At 39.5% G+C, this 17964-nt stretch overlaps 1 protein-coding gene across 1 annotated transcript in view; it reads left to right on the top strand.

The window, feature by feature from the left end:
• MRPS6 (mitochondrial ribosomal protein S6) overlaps positions 1–12863 on the top strand; it is an 85780-nt gene extending 72917 nt beyond the window's left edge. The window contains exon 5 of the mRNA XM_078146125.1: positions 11947–12863. Within this exon, the coding sequence (XP_078002251.1) occupies positions 11947–12130 (184 nt within the window). The 3' untranslated portion in view covers positions 12131–12863. The remainder of the gene's footprint in view (positions 1–11946) is intronic.
• The last annotated feature ends 5101 nt before the right edge of the window (positions 12864–17964 follow it).

The following is a 17964-nucleotide window of genomic DNA, read 5'->3' as shown; positions in this document are numbered from 1 at the left end:
CTTACCCTACAGAAAATAGGGGGAGAAGGGGACAAGAGAGCAGGGGGATGATAGAGAGGAGGGCAGATTGGAAAGGGGTAATCAGAAGTAAATAATTCTGAGGAGGGACAGGGTCAAAAGAAAGAATAGAATAAATGGGAGGGCAGGATAGGATTAAGGGAAATAGAGTTAGTTTTTCACAACATGTCTACTATGGAAGTGTTTTGCATAGCTGCACATGTACAGCCTATATTGAGTTGCTTGCCTTTTCAGTGAGGGTGGGTGGGGAGGGAGGAAGAGAGAAAATTTGAAACCTAAAGTTTTAAAAACATATGTTTCAAAAAAAAAAGTTTTCTCATGCTATCGGGAAATAGGAAATACAGGCAATGGGGTATAGAAGTCTATCCTGCCCTACAGGAAAATAGAAGGGGAAGGGGATAAGAGAAGGGGAGAGAAAGAAAGAGGACAGACTAGGGGAAGGGATATTCAGAATGCATGCCATCTTGGGGTGGGGGAGGGTGAGATGGGGTGAAAATTTGGAACTCAAAAACTTGTGGAAATGAATGTTGAAAACTACAAATAAATAAATTTATATTAAAAAAAATTGAGTTCCAAATTCTCTCCCTCAGCCTTTGCTAAGAGAAGCAATATATCAATTACACATGCAAAATTATGCAAAACATATTTCTATATTAGCCATGTCAGAAGAAAGCAATAGGATTTAAAGTGTAAAAATATACTTCAGTTTACACTAAGTTTGTCAGTTCTCTCTCTGGAGGTGGACAGCATTTTTCATTAAGTCCTCTGGAATTGTCTTAGATCATTTCTTAAGCAGAGCCGCTAAGTCATTCACAGTTGACTGTGTGATCATCATTAAAATATTGCTGTTGTTGTAAAAAAAAATTGTTGTTTCCTTTAACACTCAGCTTACCTTCAGGAGACCTTTCATGGTCTCCTCTTCCACGTGCTAGTACCAATGTTCTTTTGTGTTTGTGGATGTTTGTATATACCTACAAATTAATATACTTGTTGCATATTGTCTTCCCCATAGAAATGTCACCTCCTCAAGGATAGGGAATATTTTGCTTTTGTCTTGGTATTAGTGTCTGGAACATAGTAGATCCTTAATATATGTTGATAGATTGATGGGACTGAAGTGAGGTTTCATATCTTACTGCCACACTCTGGAGGAAACAGCACAATCCATTAGAGCAATGTTTGTTCTTATGTTAAAAGATCCCCCTATTTGCTTCTTCATTCGGTTGATTTACTGAGAGGGTGACATTTAATTTGCTTAGTTACAGATGACCATGGTAATTTAAGTCGATATTTCCATAGTTTCAGTGTATACATACATGCTCTGCTAAAGGGCTTTAAAAAAATCTTCAGCCTTTTACTTTCCCCTCTGTCAAAAACAGTTTTGATAAATAGACATTAAAAAGGGCCTGCCATCTTGTATCTAAATTACCCTTTCATTTGTGGAGAGGGAGAAATGCAAATATAAATGATACTCTAGGAGATAAGTGGAGTTTTACTGCATCACTCCCATAATGGGTCTGCTCACTCCAGGAGATCTGGCACATAGGGTTTTAGCTATACTTAACAAAGGAGATTGATTCTCATTTCTATTTTTCTAATTAGTTAATATTTCCAATTACTTCCTCAGCAGTAGGACCAGTATCATGGTCTTTCTCCATTGCTTTGTTTTCAGATTGTGAAGGTTGCTGCATAGTGTAGGGGAAAGGGTCAGGAGAGAACTAGGTTCACTGCCTGCCTCTGATACTTCCTTAATTGTGTTACTGTGAGTGAGTCACTTAACCTTATCTGTTTCCTTATCTGTAAAATGGGAATAGTAATATCTCTAGTACCTAGCTCACAGAGTTGTTATAATGTTCATATATATAATGTCCTTTGCAAACATTAAAGTGCTGTATAAATATCAGCTATTATTATTAGTCTAACCTTTGTCCAGTGCATAATAATTGTAGATGAGTAAGCTTTTCTGTAATTGTCAGTGTTACAGCTTCATCAGAAATCTGCAGTCATTTTTAAAACGTAACTGAAGCAACACACAAAAGATATGGATGTTTCAATGCCATTTGCTCCTCCAGTTTGAAAATCAGGGTAATCACTATCTCTCTGAAATATAACAAGAAAGGCCAACTGATAAGAGTGTAAGCACTGTAGAGTTCAAGTTACTGGGTTTCTCTAGTAACAAGTAAGAAAAAGATACTGTTGTGGGAAAAGGCTGGAAGGTGCTGCAAGGCAGTACATCCTTCTCTGCAGCCCTTCCCCCATGAGCAAGTGTTATCAGTGGAAATTTCCACTGTCTGCTCTAGGGCAGAGCTAGGGAGGCAGACGGAAGCATGTGAATTCAAACTGGCTTTTCTCATGGACTGGCTATTGCAACAGTGCTTTGCATATAGTGTCACTAAATGGTGAATACAGAATTTGTATTTAGCAAAGGAATTAAGCCATCAGAAGTGTAGGTTAAAATGCCATCTACACACACACACACACACACATAACACACACACACGTATTTGTAAATATATATATATATATATATACATGTTATTGGTATCCTTCATGTTTTGCCTACGAGTTAATTATGTGTTTTTGCATAGATACTGCACAGTGTGAATTATGTTTATGCATGTGCTAACCATGTCCCTAAAGGAGAAGAGAGAGCAAACACTGTTTTTTTTTTTTTTAAAGAAAATGCTTTTTAAAAATTTCCTCCCCCACTCTTCGTCAGAGTAAGATGGCTTGAGAACTGAGCTTACTTTATTTGGTGCTGTGATTTTCCTACATTTAGGTTGCTGTGGAGATTTTTGTTATCCACCTGGGGCTTTATCCTTGGGATGCTGTGACTTCAAGTGTCACGTGATGCAGTGGTCTTTCTAGTGACAAGGCTTGTGGAGGGGATTGAGTGTTTAGAAATGTAAATGACTGTTCTTCCTTAGAAATTTGTGTGCCGAGTTTATGTCTGGAAATTCATTTTCTCTTCCCTTGACATTGGAAAATTGGAATTTTAAAAAAAATTGTGAATACTGGGATTTGTGAAAGGAAGTATATTAGTGTAATGGGACCAGAAGTCATGCAAATGGCCACATTCATGAACAGGGGTACTCTTTCATGTTCTTCACACCAATTTCAGTTGGCTTGGAGACCTTGACAGCAGATTACAAAATAGTGAGTTAAATGTATGTTCAGAGTTAGACAAAAGAGGAGAAATCAGATCTTTGTAGAGAATTAAGTATGTGTAGCTAATGACCACTCCTGTTGAGACACCCTTAGAAGGTATGTATAAAATCATAGAATTTAGAATCAGAAAGGACCTTGAAGATCATTGAATCCAAACCCTCCATTCTGCATATGAAGAGACTGAGACCAAGAGAGAGGAAATGACTGTCTCACTGCTACCTGGCTTGAGTGAATTATGAGTGAGAGACTCATAATTTGAACCATTTGAATGACTCTCATGGTCTGTTCTAAGATGAGGCTGCTACTAAAAATCACTATCCAAAATGCGCAGTTTAACTTTGTCTGCCTTACAAAACCAGAATCATGTTGGTCAGACCACTGACTGTGTACTTCCTAAGGGCATTCTTAGAATTAAAAATGTGTTTAAAAAGTTTAGATTTTGGTTTTAGAACTTAGATTTTTCCAAAATCAGTAGTCTTTCCCCCCCCCCAAATCACCCATTAAAACAATATTTGATTAGAACAGTAATTGGAGGAATTTTTTTTTTAAAGAAGGCCCTGATTCCAGCATTCTCAGCATTTCCACAGAACTGTCTGACCTGCTATCCTCCACTTCTCATAGTTATGCAGCTTTTTCAATTGAGGTCATTACCAATTTGTGTTATCTTATTTCATCTGTGCCCTCACGGCCGCATGGCTGTCCTTTTTCCTTCTCTAATTGACCCTCTATCTCCACCTCTCCACAGCAGCTGTTCTCGGTTTTCTCTTCACACTTCATTCTCCCTATGTCCTCCCATATGGCGTTTGTTCCCACATTGCATAGGATGTCTCCTACTCTACTGAGAAAATTGAGACCATGCATTGAAGCATCCTCTTCTCTATGCCTGTACTTCAGAACACCTCCTCATACCTTCATCTTTTTCTTTAGTCTCTGATGAAGATGTGATCCATTTTGTTGTTAAATCCAACCCCTCTTCTTGTCTCCATAATCCTATCCCCTCTTGACTTTCCTATCCATCATTATTGCTTTTTTGTCTTCAATCTCTCCCTGTCTGCTGCATCTTTCTTTGATCCAATTGACAAATATGCTTATTTCCCCACTCTCCTTCATAAACTTTTCCGTGACTGCCACCCTCTCGAGATATCTTCTTTTTCATTGCCAGACTCCTAGAGCAGTGTGTAACTCCTAACATTCACTTCCCCACCACCTTCTGACCTCAGTACTCTGCTGAAATTGTACTCTCAAAGATCATCAGTGGTCTTTTAATTGCCAAATCTCATGGCCTCTTCAGGCCTTATTCTTTTTGACTTCACTGCAGTTTTTCTCACAGTGTTGACTACCCCTTCTTCCTGGGTGCTCCCATCCCTCAGCTTGATTGAAATTGCACTTTTTGGGTTCTCCTCATATTTGTGTGACCACATTCTTCACATTCTTCTTTCCTGGATCATCATCTATCTCAAGGCTCTGTCCCTTTTCTTCTCTCTCTCTGTTCTCTCAGTTGGTTCTCTACCATTCCCAATTATCAGCTCTTTGCATATGTTGTAGGCCAGGACTGACTCAGTCTTCTCAGGTAGTTCAGGTTTGAGATTGGAATTACACGAGACACTCAAGGTCCATCTTACAAAAAGGAGGTTTATTTAGAGATAGTATAAAAAGAATATTTTTCTTTTTGGTGAGGCAATCAGGGTTAAGTGACTTGCCCAAGGTCACATAGCTAGTAAGTGTCAAGTGTCTGAGGCCGGATTTTGAACTCAGGTCCTCCTGACTCCAAGGCTGGAGCTCTATCTACCGCGTCACCGAACTGCCCCATAGAAAGAATATTAATCAAGGATATAGTATCGCTGTTTCTCCTTGCATTTCTTTATATAGAAACAAGTTCCTGTCATGTAGGAAGCAGTGACTTGTGCAGGTATGGAACATCTACTAAATCTGAGGGGCGCTGACTTCTGGCTGGTTTCTTTTATGCCTTTAGTCCCCTGGACCAGTCAAGTTGAAGGGATGTCTTACTTGTCTGTAGTGTTGGTGGAACAACAACTAGCCTACATAGCAAATCACTCTCCCATTTATATCACTAGTTCTCATTTTTCTCTAGAACTCCAGTCCCGTATCAGCAACTTTTGCCCACTTGTTGCCTCTAACTGGATGTCACTTTGGCATCTCCAGCTAGTGAACTGGTGGAAGAAAGCCCTAGAGTTGGAGTCAGATGGCCTGGTTTCTAATTCTAATTCTAGTTCTTCCACATAATCTCAGTATGACCTAGGGCAACTGGACTCTCTGGTCCTCAGTGTCTTCATTTGTACTAATTTGCCTCTAAGACCCTTTCCAGCTCCAAATCAATCAATCAAAAAACATTTATTCAGCACCTACATTGTGGTGGGTATTGTGTTCTTGCTGGAAATACAAAGACACAAATAAAGCAGTCTGCCCTGAAGAAAGTTATCTCTGTGGAAAGAACATATGTAGATATAAAGTAAATGTAACGTGGGGAATGATTGAACAAGCTGCGATATAGGAATGAAATGGAATACTATTGAGCAATAAGAATGATGAGCAGGCAATTTCAGAAAAACCTGGAAAGACTTGTACAAACTGATGCAAAGTGAAATGAGCAGAACCAGGAAAACACTGTACATAATAAAAGTAATACTGTGGGATGATCAACTCTGAATGACTCAGCTCTTCTTAGCAATGCAGTGGTCCAGGACAAGTAGAAAGGACTTATGATGGAAAATGCTATCCACATCCAGACAGGGAACTGTTTTACTCTGAATGCAGATTGGAGCATACTTTTTTCATTTTTTTTATGGTTTTTTCCTTTTGATCTGTTTCTTCTTTCACAACTGTGACAAACATGGAAATGTTTTACACAATTGCACATGTATAATCTATGTCAAATTGCCTATCATTTTAGCAAAAGGGGAGGGGAGGGAGAAAAATTCGGAACTCAAAATCTTGTAAAAATGAATGCTAAAAATCGTCTTGACATACAGTTGGAAAAAATAAATGCTAGTTAAAAATAATTTATATACGTAAAAAATAAAATAAATATAATGTAAGCACAAGATAATTTCAGAGAGAGAAATATCAGCTGGGATACAAGGAAAGACCTCATGTGAAGCTTGAATTGAACTTTGAAGCTAGACTTTCTCTAAGGCAGATGGAAGCAGTAAATTCTGTGTGTTTTGGGGAGGGAGGAGTTTTGGGGTCAGCCTAAGCAAAGCCATGGAGCAGGAGATGGGACGTTGTATGTGGGCAACAGCAAATAGGTCAGTGTGGCAGAACTGTAGTGAGAAGGAATGCATGAAGGGGAGTTATGTTTAAGTCAGGAAAGGTAGAATGAAACCAGATTGTGAAGGCCTCTAATCATGAAACGAAGAAGTTTGTATTTTTTTCTAGAGGGTTTGGGGGGCAGAGGAAAAGATTTAAGACATTCACACTTTGTCTTAGGCCTTTCTTTTTATCTCATACATTGTTTAGCACAGTGCCTGGCACATAGTAGGCACTTCATGAATGTTTATTGACTCTCACTGGCCTTCTCTTTTTCCAGTTAGATAATTTTTAATCAAGCAGCCCACAAGTATTTATTAAGCATTTAACTATATGCCAGGCACTATGTTATGCTCTAGCGATACATAGTCAAAGAATGAACCGATCCCTACTCTCAAGGAACTTGCACTCTTTGGGAGGTACAAGTAGATAGTTGTTCATTTAATTCTGTTCTAAAGTGTTATGTTCAGAATTTCCAAGAGTACATTCTTTCTGCTATTGTTAATTTTAAAAGAATTTATAAGTGATATCTTCCTAAAATAGATTATAAAATCATTGAAATGAGGGTCCATTTCTCACACCTTTCTATATATATCTCATACTCCTTAGCCCTCACAAAAGTACCTAGTATGGTGCCTTGCATATGGTTTGCATGTACACCAGTAAAGGCTAAGTAAATATTGATAGATTCATTCATTCATTGATAAGTTTACCCCCAAGAGAAAAAGAGCTAAGGAAATGCTATAATGGATTGTTAAATATTTGATCCATATAGGACAGATTGGGTCCTGTGGGCCCTGATTGATGTCTAGTAACTGTTAAACATGATCATCTGCTGGAATGATGCCAAGCCCTCCCTGGGCCTGCTCCAGTCATAGCTTGCTATTGACTGTCTCTCCTCTCCCCAGCTCCTTTCTGCCCACAAAGAGGGGAGGGTTCTGCTTTTAGCCAGAATAGTGAGTGCAATGTAATCTCTTTCTTGGCACTAACCCCACTCCTTTTGGAAATTTCCACAGAGTTGTAAAAAGGAATCAAGAAGTTTTTGCCCAAAGGAGACCCAAATTAAGACCAACTGGATGATAAGCACTGAATGACTTTAATAAGTTTTGGTTGTGGGCACAGGCTTGTTTGCATTTTAGCCAGTGATCTTGGTTTTTGAGAACCCACATTTTAGTTTGGCTGAAATAGTATTATTATCTGTGGCAGAAAATGGATAGCAAGGTAGAAGTGACTGAGGAGCAAGCTGTGCATATTCCAACCCTGGATTTTGCCACTTATCTGAGCTGTAGTTACAGACATGCCAAGTCATTTGGAGTCCTCACCTGTCGTCCATATAAGGAGGGAATAAGTATTTGTATAGCACCTACTGTGTGCTAGGCACTGTGTTAAGCACTTTTATAAAAATTACCTCATTTGATTCTCACATAGCCCTGTGAAGTAGGTACTGTTATTGTGCCTATTTTGCAACTGAGGAAACTGAGGCAAACAGAGGTTAAGTGATTTTCCCCTAGGGTCACATAGCTAGTAAGTACCTGAATCTGAATTTTAATTCAGTTCTCCCTTACTGCAGTCCTGCACTCTCTCCACTGTAACCACCTGCTGCCTCTACGGGTGACCTAAGGACCAGCTCTAGACTCCATAAGAGAGAGTCTGCTTTGGTCTTGAGCTATTTCATAAAGCTTGGCCCCAAATTGTGTTTAAGTTCTTTGAGGCCTCAGAGATTGGGCTAATTCCATAACTATTTAGGGTTTCTGGCTTTTTGTGGATGAGTGTTCTAGACCAAACCATCCACTCTAAACTACTTTCCCAGCCTGGAGAACATGAATCAGAGCACCCCCTGCCTACCCACCTCCTTTCCCCAGTGACACTTAAAAAGATGTGAAAATGAATTGTTTTTCAAGGCAAAAAAATAATCCTCCTGAAACCTCCTTGTGTGAAAGTAACCCTGTATCCTTGAAGGCTATACCAGTGGAGGAAAAGCTAAAGAGGCTTTTGTGTAGGCCCAGTAATGTATGTCTTTGCATTCAAGGACCAGTGTAGCTACGTTTAGATAGACTTCTTATCAGTTTGGTTATAAGATGGTTTAAGTTTTTATTTTTTTGTTTTGTTTTGGCCCAACTTGGAGAAACTGTCAACTTAAGTATATAGAGGGGTTGCAATCCACTTGGTAAGAAGTATAACCTCTTCATACAAGATTGGAGTGAAGCAATTAGTAGTGTGAACTCAAGCAGTAGTATGACTGATGTTGTAAGAATGTAAGCTGAGGAAAAATAAAGAAGCCAGTACCTTTCGTTTTTTTCTTTTAGGTTCTTAGCAGAGAGGGTGGTAGGAGGGTGCTATGGGAGGCTTAAGGAGAGAAGAGATGTGGAAAGATATTAATAGCTAGCTAACATTTATATAGTATGTTAAGTTTACAGAGTGCTTTACATCTAGTCTCTTGTTGGGTCTTCTCAGCAAGATTGTGAGGCAGGTGCTTTTATCTCTTTTGCAGATGAGGAAACTGAGGCAGAAAAAGGTTAAGTGACATTCCCAGGATCACACAGCTACTAATTAGTGCCTTTGACAAGAATTGAACTTAGCTTTTCCTCACTGAGGAAGGTCCAGCAGGGTTGGGGAACCTGTGGCCTCTGGGCCACATGTGGCCTTCTAGGTCCTTGGGTGCAGCCTTTTGACTGAGTGCAAGTTTTACAGAACAGATCCTTTTATTAAGGGGATTTGTTCTGTGAAGTTTGGATTCAGTCAGAGGGCCACACTTGAGGACCTAGATGTGACCTTGAAGGCTGTAGGTTCCGCACCTCTGGTAGTGCTTTATCCACTGCAGACCTCTCTGTAGAGAGTAAAATAGTAAGATAGTAAGAAGAAGTACAACGATTATCTTCCTGCAATGAAGACCAAATTCAAATTAGAGGATATAAATTTGTAGTGAACTCAATCAACACAGTTTTATGATTTTCACCAACTCCATTTAGCAACAAAGGAGACAAATGGTGGCATAATCAAAGATCGAAATTTGGCAAGCTATGATCTATAAAAGGATAAAGAGGCAAGGCATTTGATAGTAGAGGTTAGCATAGAGTTGAACTGGTTCACCAAGAGGTCAGCATAGGGAAGAGTGAATAGTGTAACCAGTGTACTGGTGATGAAAGAACTTGAAAGAACTAAGGGCTAGAGGAAATGGGAGTTATGGTGAGTAGGGAGAATAGGCTTAAGGGTTTAAGGCATAAGGAAAGATGAATTGATAAAACACTATCAGACAAAAGAATTTCAGGGTTCACAAATGTGGGAAAAGAACACTTCTGGGTATGGCAAGATCAAGAGTTTTGTGACCATCTTTGCAGTAGGTGAGTTGAAGTGGAGGAGTATGTCATGTGAGTTGAGTGGATTAAGGAACTGAGAAGTTAGGATATTTGGAGGGACATCAGTGTGTATGTTGAAGTCACTGAGGAAAGAAGGCAAATGTCCTGAGCATCATTAGATATTCCCCAGAATCTCTACCGGGTGATGTTTGGTAGTGTAAGTCTCAAAAAAGAATTGGTTGCTGAGTGTTGGTGATAGAAGGAAAGTCTGGAAGTGCCCATGGGAACAAGCAGTATTCTTCTGATTCTCTTCTCACAGTTTGTAAGTCAAGGAGATGAGAGGAAGGACAAGTCATTCCTGGAAAGGATGACAAGGAAAACTGTGTCTTCAGAAGGGAGCCAGGTCTCACAATGTGTCAGAAGATGGAAAGAGTAAGAAAGGAAGAGGTTTAAGATGAGAGGAAATGTGTTATTTATGGAGCGAGCATTCCAGGAGTGAAAGGGACATAAGAGTTCTGGTGTAGAATCTTGCTGGGTTGAGGAGGGGTTAGTAATAAAAGACTGAGCAAAGGAAATGGGGATTTGTATTTGTACTTGGGCTTTGGAGGATTCAGAATCATTGGCTTAATGAGAATAAAGTGGGGTAAGGGGAAGGTACATATTGAGCAGTGATTTTAGGCAGAGTATCAGTTTGGATAGAGGTCCGTTGGGGAATGTAGGTGAACAGACTGTTCGGGATTGTCCCTTTGAGCATCTGCCTAGAGAAGACTATGGGGACTGAGAGAGAAACCTGGTAGTAGGTGATAGGATCTTGTCCCTGGGCTCTCTGCTTAGGTAGTATGCATAGATACATGTATACATACACATATACATGCATACATATACATCCCTATGTATGTACTAGTATATGAGTGTATATGTTTTCATATTTATTCATACACATGTATGTATATGGGTGTGTATATAAAATTTATGGATAAATATACATGTGTTGGGAAGGCCAGCTTTTTGCTGCTAGGTGTAGGCAATTAAAAAGATCTGTAGACCACTACAAGAAGAGATAAGAACTTGAACATTTGGAGTTGCAGTGGGAGTGGAGGAGAGATAAGCAGGGTTTGACAGAGATTATATGCTGGGAGTAGGGGCAAGGGGGAAGAAAGATGATTCCAAAAATTGTAGGAGAAAGGTTTATGCCATTACATATTCCATTTTAGACATGAATTTGAAGTGCTGGCAGAGTGTTCAGGAGGAGATAACAATTCTGGGAAAGCTTGAGGTTGGAACTAGAGATTTGGGAATGATTTTTATTCGGGTGATTGTTGAACCGTGGGAGTAGATGAACTCCACAAAAGAGAAAGCGGGGAGAGGGAAGAGGGATTAAGAGAGACTTTTAGGGCATGTGAAAGGAGTGGACCAAGGATGAAGAGCCAGCCACAAGTCAAAAGGAGCAATCCCAGAGATAGAACCATGAAAGGGAAGTGTCAGGGAAACCAAGGGAGGCAGTGGCATGGTATAATGGAAAGATTGCTGAATTTGGAATTGGAGGATTTGGTTTAGAATCACAGCCTTGCCTCTTGGTACCTCTTTGACTGACACAGTCCTAGCCATTTAACCTCCTTGTTCTTCAAAGAATATGGACTACATGACCCATAGGGTCCCTTACAATTCCAAATCAGTGATGATAACAGGAATCAAGGATATCAAGGATGGGGTTGTCCACAAAATCAGATACTATGACAGATTCCAAGGAGGAGAAAGACAGAAAAGAGGTTTGCAAAGTGCTTTCCTCACAGTAGCCATGTAAAGTAGGTGGAATAAGTCTCCTGACTTGAAGTCCAGAACCATATCTATTATACCTTGCTACTGCTCTGAAGTGTGAGTGTTCACTTGGAAACATTTCCATAGAATTTTTGTTATAAAAAGATAATAGAATGCAGAGCCTGAAGCTATAAGGGGGTTTTTTTAAGGCAAAAATCCTCTGATTATGGATACCCTTTGATGATTTCTAGCGTCATCATGGAGGGAAAGAATAGAACAGATATCTGTCTTTGGAGAAGATTAAGGGGAGGGAATTGACCAAAGTAATAAAATCTAACAAAATAATTTTGGAGCTAAACTTTTCATCTCCAAAGACTAGTATTAAATAAATGCTAATTGGATGAATGACTGAATTGAAGCTTTGGTTATTTCATTGCAGGTATTTCTTGGTGGATTTTTATGCACCAACAACAGCTGTTGACAAAATAATGGAACACTTATCCCGAGACATTGATGTGGTCAGACCGAATATTGTGAAACACCCACAAACCTTGGAAGTGAGAGAGTGTGAAGGCATTGTTCCTGTTCCTTTTGAAGATAAATTATATTCCAAGAAGAAATAAATGGAAGATGTGGCTGGCTGCAGCCTAATTGCCTGACAAAAGTGCACAATTTATTATCAGTTCACTATTCTTGACCTTTAATTGTGTATCAACTTTGTAATTAACACATGGCAAGTGTACTTTTAATTTTTGAAAGTTAATATGTTAATATAAAGTTAATATAATAATAAAATTAATATAATAATAAAGTAAACTTGGGTCTCTCTTCTCAGAAGAATGTGACTTGTTCAAGGAAAATTGCCCAGTTATCTTCAGGTCTATGTAAGGCTATAATATCATTTTCTGAAGTCATTTTTTATTAAAAAAAAAAAAAGAGAGAGAAGGGGCAGCTAGGTGGTGCAGTAGATAGAGCACTGGCCCTGAAGTCAGAAGTACCTGAGTTCAAATCTGGCCTCAGACCAAACACTTGACACTTACTAGCTATGTGACCCTGGACAAGTCACTTAACCCCAACTGCCTAAAAAAACCCCAAAACAACAAAACAAAAAGAAAAAAAGAGAGAAGAGTGTTCAAATTGTAGCATCAAAATAGTAGTCATTGTTGAAAATTGAAAGAAAGGTGAATAACATCAGAAGGACAGATGCATTGAAAATGCCTTGAACTGCTAGGGATTTTGTTTCTAACCAATCATAATCATGCTGTGTAACTAGGTATAAATTGATATTTAAAACCACTATGTAATATTTGTACAAATTCCTTTTGAATAAGGTAATAAAAATTATTTTAAAAATTAGTATAAGGTCAAGGAGAATATTCCAGGGATTTCTTCACAGTCTCTCAACATACTTTCATTAGGGTGGCTGAGTTTTAATTGTTTTTTTGGCAGAGTATCCAGACTTCACCAAAATTCAGACAACTGTGTGTGCAAGGTAGGGGAAATGCAGAAGAAAGGGAAGTTGTATTATATTTAACTGTGAACAGATTTTTTTGGCCTTTTTTTTTTAAAGACAAGAACCTGCCCAGCAAAAGTTCAGTTAAATTCAATAGATATTAAGTATTTTCTGTCTAAGACACTGTCTTAGATACTATAGAATACAAAGATGATAGTAGCTTACTCTGGAATAGTACTTTCCATGCATTCACATTTGATCCTTACAACAACCCTGTGAAGAGAATGATCTAACTATTCTTGTCCCCATTTTACTGATTAGGAGCCTGAGGCTCACAGGTAAAGTAACTTGCCTGTGGTCACTTAGGTAATTAATGATACAGCCTAGGACTCGAGTCCAGATATCCTAGTGTCAAATCAAGTACACTTTACATAATGCCAAGCAGTATCATCTTCCTTGGGGATAGAATTCTAATAAAAATAGAACTATTCCAGGTGATATGAGAGATTTGAGGTTGCTTCCTTCTGTGTTGAATTAGGGATCTGGGCCTTGAAAGAAGTCAACAGGCAAAGATGGTGGGAGAGAATATTTCAGGCATAGGAGACAAAGGCACAGGTGAAGAAAAGGATGGCCCGAGTTCAGCAAACAGTATGATTTATGTCTCAGCCATTTTTCTGCTCATCTTTTGGGGGGTGGGGAGAAGCATAATAGATCCAAGATGTTTTGTGAGGCCTGGGTTTCCCTAAATTGTTGGACGCTAAATACAAGATACGTGAGAAGGAATGAGTGCCTCACACAAGCAGTTGATCCTGTTACCAGGAAATACAAATAGCAAACTCAGCCCTTGATTTAACTGGCATTGCTAGAGAGTAGCAGAGAGTCTCCCAAAGTCAGTTGTGAGGACATTGAGAGAACACCCAGTCTTCTTGAGCCTTGCTCCAAAGTCCCATGCCCATCACATAGAGGTAGGTCTGTCTGTCACCACGGTCCGGACATCCTCTCTTTTATAGTCTGACATGTTCTACTTCCCTCACCCTGTGCACAATATTAAGAATGATGTCAGAACCACCTTGGGTTAAAAAAGAAGCCACACATTTCTGTGGCCAATTGTCCTGAATTGGAGACAAGGCATGCTTTGAGACTAGATAATACCATTGGTATACTTAGTAATTTTCCTCCATAGTTGCTACAGCCTGGGGAAGATGAGTGATCTGCATCTCTTTTCAGGTCATGCAAATGTTTGGTTTTGTGGTGTGATTTAGAAAAGAGCTCGTAAGGAAGCTTGCTAAGTAAGTAGGACAGCAATTCAGTGTGCCAGTTACTGGCCTCTGAACCACTGATTTGCCACCTGCCTGTGAACACACAGAGGTTCCCTGCTCCATAAACTGCAGTCGCTTCCTTTTAACAATAGGACCTCCTCTGTTGACAGTTTTTAAGTCCTTTACAATAATAGCTAGCATCTGTATAGCACTTTAAAGATTGCAAAGCTCTTGTTATCCACATTTTATGGATGAGAAGTAAGAAGTGTCTGAGGTAGGATTCAAATTTAGGGCTTCCTGGCTCCTATGGAACCCCTTTGCTCCATGGTACCTTCACAAGCTAGCCCCAACCTCATTGTGCTTGACTCCCTTCCCATACTCTGGTTTCAGCTAAGCTGACCTTCTCTTTGTTCTTCATACTACACTCTATCTCTGTACCTTTATAGGAATTCCTGCTGTGCCTGGAAAGTACTCCTTCCTCACTTTAGCCTCACAAAATCCTCCTTTTCCTTCAAATCTCAGCCCTTAACTCCTCCCCAAACTCCTCTGTATTGAGCCACTTTGTATTTAATTGTAATTATTTCCTTTATATTTCTTCTGTATAAACTTTTCTATATTCACCTTATCTTCACCATTAGAATGTATATATTCCTTGCAAGTAGGGATTGTTTTCGTCTTTCTTCTCGTATCTCTAGTGCCAGCCCAGTCAGTGCCTTGTACACCATAGATGCTTAATATATACTTATCAAATGATTGCTCATTTCTTTGATTCCCTCTGGCCTTGTGAGCTGCTGGCAAAGAAACTCTGCGTTTGTCTTTCTTGCCATCATTTTCTAAGGTCTGCTTTTGCATGTCCTTGTCAAAGACTTGCTTACATCAGTAATAAACCCATACTGGTTAGAGACGTGGACTCAGTGATGGGACTTGATTTCCCAGATCTTTGATGCTCCTCAGAGAGTGAAAATGAAGAGATTTAGCTTGGTGAAGAACCAAAGGCTAGATGCTTATTAGCAGGAGAGGCTAAGTCTGAAGGGGTAAAAGAAAGGAATGACCTCTTCACATCCTTACAAATAGGAAAAGATCATTGTGTATTCATTGCTTCTAATTCATTTAAGATGTTTTTTAAAAAATTGCTGGATAGGGGGCAGCTAGGTGGCACAGTGGATAGAGCACTGGCTCTGGAGTCAGGAGGACCTGAGTTTAAATCTGGTCTCAGATCAGATACTTGACACTTACTAGCTGTGTGACTCTAGGCAAGTCACTTAACCCCAATTGCCAAAACAAAAACAAACAAAAAAAATTGATGGGTAATATCAGTCTGGCCTTACTTGATTTGACCTAGCTGCAATGTAGAAAGTTACACTTTGCTATAATTAGGTGAAATTAACTCTATTAGCTTAGAGGGTTAGTCAGAAAATTCTTGGCTATAGCCATGAGACACCATAACTTCTCCATTTAAAAAGGGAAGTTAAAAAACAAAACAAAATCAAGTTTTAATTACATGTCCTCTTTCTGTACTTTGTGTTGGAAAATTACCCATTCTTTCCTCTTCGACCCACTCCAGAAATACTCCCTTTCTGTCAATAGCCTGGTCTCAGCTGTTTGAAGAAGAGAACTAATTAAACAAACTTACACAGGCTAAGTGCTTAGTGTGTTGGCTCTCCAAGGGAACAGAGAGAAATTCAATTAAACATTAAGTGCTCTGAGCTTAAATCCTACTGGGGAAATATGACATGTACACAAGTATGTTCCTTCTTGGCCTCACTGGATCATTATTAGATCATCATCTATGACCTGCTCCTCTAACTATGGTTTATCCCTAGGCTCTATACTGGGCCTTCTCTCTTTAAACCCTAGCAGTGGCCTCTTGAATTCCCATGGGTTCAGTTGTTACCATTAGGCTGGAATACAAACTAGACCTGTAATGTCATTAGTATAGAGATCTCCCAGATGAGAAAACTACCTCTACCTTTAGAGGTTTCATTGTTTTCTCTGCAACTTAAAGTCTTAGTTGCCTACAGTGCTAAAAAGTTAAACATTTTGCCCAAGGTCAAAGTCAGTCCAAGGCTGGACTTGTACCCAGATTTTGGCTCTCATTCCAGCTCTCTCTACACTATGTCATATTACTTATCTGTCTCTGTGCAAGTGGTACTGAAATTATGGTAGCTGTACCTGAACTCTCTAGTCTTGTATTGCTGAGTCCTTAATGGACAACTCCACCTGGCAGCAAGGTGGCATAGTAGATAGGGAATGTTGGGCTTGGAGCCAGGAATAGCTAAGTTCAAACCTTATCTCATACTCTTTTATTTGCTTTGTGATCCTGGTCAAGTCACTTTAGGCATTTCAACCTCAGTCTTCTATAATATGAAGGAGCTGGAGTCAGTGTCGTCTAAGGAATTTTCCAGCTCTAATCTATTGGCTTCCCTAATTCATAATGTCCAAAACAACCCATTTTCCCTCCACCCCCATTATTCCCTAAACTCGCCTCTCTAATTTTTTGTATTTCTGTTGAGAATATCACCATCCTTCTAGTCACCCAGGTTCACAATCTAGGAATCATCGCTGACTCTTCCCTCTTCCTCATCATCCCATTTATTTCCCCTTCCCTCCCCATATCCAAACAATTCTTGTTCGTGCTACCTCTATGTCTCAAAGCCATCCCATATTCTTCACTTCCTTGGCCATCAACCTAATGCAGGCCCTCCTCACTCCTCTTCTCCAGTTCTCCAAACTAATGCTAAGACAGTCTTCCAAAAGAATTGGTCTAATCGTGTCACTTTAATGTTCAAGAATCTTGGTGGCTCCCTGTTCCATCCAGGAGAAAATACAAACTCTTTAGTTTGGCATTATAAGCCCCAATCTGGTTCAACTTCACAGACATTTCTTAACTGTTCTTTTTCATGAATTTCCAGGCTAATAGATCTATTCATTTTTCCCAAACCTAGCATGACCTCTCCTACCTCTGCCTTTCCAAAAGAGTGCAGTCCTTTCTAACCTCTGCCTTTTACAATTCCTAGCTTCCTTCAGGGCTCATGGCAGGTGTCATCTTTAGAAGCCTGTCTTGACATACCTGTAATTAATTCTCCCTTCTTTCTCAAACTGTATTGGTTTAATAACAATAGCTTATGCATAATACTTTGCCTCCATTTATGTGTTATGCTGGCCTCCATTTATCCATTCTATCCTCTAGCTGAATGTAAAACCCCTTGAGACCAGGGGATTATTTGTATCTAGGTCCCTAATAAGCATTTGTATGTCGAATTTAATAAAATATAAACTGAAGGAAGGCACTAAGAGGGGGCACTTCTCAGAGGAGGTAGTATCTGAGTTGAACCTTGAAGGAGGTTAAGGATTATGAGGTGGAAATGAAGGGTACTCTAGGTAGGGGGTACACCTATGCAAATGCACAGAGGCAAGAGAAATTTGTTGAGGTTGTAGAATAGGTGGAATAAGTAGTCTAGTTTGTCTGGACTATTAGGTTAAAGAGAAAGTAGAAGAATGAGATAAGGATGGAAAAGTAAGTAGCCCCCAGAAGGACCCCAGGAAGTCCTTCAATGCCAAGGTAAAGAGTTTGTATTTTATCCTAGAGGCAATGGGAGTCACTGAAGGTTTTTGAGCAGGAGAGCAATAGATTTGGACCTGCTCCTCAAGAATGATATTTTGTCAGCTACTCTTCTCCCATAAATTCAGTTATCATCTCTTCTGATGATTCTCAAATCTATTTATCTAGCCCTAATCTCTCTTT

The sequence above is a fragment of the Phascolarctos cinereus genome, unplaced genomic scaffold (genome assembly GCF_003287225.1).
Source record: "Phascolarctos cinereus isolate Bilbo 61053 unplaced genomic scaffold, phaCin_HiC Scaffold_726;HRSCAF=1367, whole genome shotgun sequence".
NCBI lineage: Eukaryota > Metazoa > Chordata > Mammalia > Diprotodontia > Phascolarctidae > Phascolarctos > Phascolarctos cinereus.
This window is presented reverse-complemented; position numbering and strand designations above follow the sequence as displayed.